Source organism: Parasteatoda tepidariorum, chromosome 8, assembly GCF_982258835.1.
Source record: "Parasteatoda tepidariorum strain Cologne lab strain chromosome 8, Ptep-v5.0, whole genome shotgun sequence".
NCBI lineage: Eukaryota > Metazoa > Arthropoda > Arachnida > Araneae > Theridiidae > Parasteatoda > Parasteatoda tepidariorum.
Window position 1 is genome coordinate 23,683,009 of NC_141762.1, and position 2,122 is coordinate 23,685,130.

A 2,122-nucleotide genomic window follows, 5' to 3' on the forward strand; every position below is an offset into this window, starting at 1 on the left:
TTTTCTTATTATCCAGATATAAATCTTGATAAAAAAAATAAAAAAACAACTGACACGCCTTCCAATTTTATACTTCTTGCCCAGTTTTTACAAATCGCTGGCAGTTTCAAAAGGATTTTTTTCAAAATTCTGAATGTAAATAACAATATTAATAAGAATCGAATACATGGTGCTACAATGTTTATGCAAGGCATTGATAACGTTTAATAGTGACTATGCCAATAATTCTATTTTGGCCTATTCTAAAATTAAATCATCATTGTTTTCTGCTGTTGGCGAAGGCTTATTTACGGAAACTTCTAACGATCCATCATCGTTTTCCATTTTTTTTACGCATTTATCAACGATAATTTCAAACAACAAAGCAATCGCGGAAATTGAGTAACCAAAAATGAGTACATAGAAAGCACCCTGGAGATCTACCAGTGAAAGAATCTTAAAAGATCCAGTTTCTTCATGTGTGTCGCGAAAATCGTCTATGTCTTTCAACTTCCTTTGAAAGAGATCATGCTCGTATAATTTTGTGAAAATTCCACCCTCCAATATTCGCATCATAATATTATCTAATTTGTGTCTAAAGGGAAAATTCTTTCGCATTAGATAACACAATCTAGCATGATAAATCGGATCTTCGGATACCACAATCGGGTTGCCAAGTGGATTGTTCAATTGGCGCGTAAACATAGATGTGGCAATGATCCAATTATCTTTCAGGTGCTTTGCATAGTTCTTCCTGGTTATTGCGTACTTCCAGTTGTTATCCCGTATAATTTCACCAATTTTCACGAAAGTGGGTCTAGCATTATTTAATAAGTTATCCAGATACATTGGCATGTCCATAGGCGTAACTGCTTGATATTTTCCTGATCGCACAGCTTCTAAGACCCTTTCTTCATTGTTGATAGGCCGCTCCGTTTTGGGTGCCATCATAGCTGTCAAAATAACCGCCACATACGATAATGTTAAAAACTGAACTGCAATTGACCAAAACAAAGTTATTATTTCCTGAGAAGCTTTAGGAATGATTTTGACCGTTGGCTCTTGAAGCAATAACTCAGCGACTCTGCTGTACAATTGGCTACCGTATGAGTACTTCTTACCCATAATGAAATAATACGCCAACGCAATAACGAAAAGCGTAATCAAAATTGATATCCATACACCGACTTTAAATGTCTGGAAAATAACGAAAGGCTTCGGAACAAAACCAGGAGTCTTGGCTACAAAGTAGGCGCCTTCATCTCTGTAGCTGAATGACTGGTCGGAAAATTGAAAGCTCCAATAGTTTTGAAGCATAGCAGACGTTGCTACATCGGCTTCATTTCTTTGGATCATGCCCGGGCATCCTGACCAAACATTGTTTTCATCTGGCATTCCCCATGCATCATCATTAGGGATCACAATATCGAAATTTAACCCTAAAGCTTCAAAGACGACTTGAAGTAATTTTCCTTCGTGTCCTCCTATATAGCTAGGCGGTGGTCCCATGGTGGTATTAACAGCAGAACGAATTTCATGACAACACACTCTTAATGTTTCCTTAGAACTTGGCCAGGTTATAAGTTTTTTAACTGGAATATGTCCAAGATTCATTTTGACCAGCAGAACTTAAATTATTCAAATGACGAGAGAAAAGAGTGAGCCGTACATCAATACTGAATATCGCGGGTAAAGTGTTCAGATTTCTCATCTCATTTCTTTCTGAACCTATTAAAAAAGAAAATTACATATTCGAAAATTGATTTTTTTTTTTTACAAGTAATTTCCCTTAATCAAAATTTATTTACCAATAAATGGATCACACTTGTAAATACGATCCATAATCGATATTTCGAATTTTATTTTAGAAAAAACTGAACACTAAAAGTTTATGGGGATAGCCCATGCTTATATTCTTCTAAACCAATTTAAAAGAAAATTAAATTTTTATTCCTAATTTTGATATCGAATTTTCTTTAATCAAATTTTGTTTACCCGTCAACAGACTGCACTTACAAATGCTATCCAAAATCTATAATTCTCATTTTTTTGAAAACACCAAGCACTAAATATTTAATATTTCTATGACATTAAATGTTTGTACCAATTTATTAATGAATCATATTTAAATAGCTCCCTTTCT

The 2,122-nt window shown here is 34.4% G+C and overlaps 1 protein-coding gene across 1 annotated transcript; it reads right to left on the minus strand.

Annotated features, from left to right (window-relative positions):
• Positions 1–237: 237 nt before the first annotated feature.
• Positions 238–1,593, minus strand: LOC107456839 (uncharacterized). The gene has a single exon (XM_016074804.4). It carries the CDS (start codon positions 1,591–1,593, stop codon positions 238–240), a length of 1,356 nt encoding a protein of 451 aa, XP_015930290.2.
• Between the last annotated feature and the right edge of the window lie 529 nt (positions 1,594–2,122).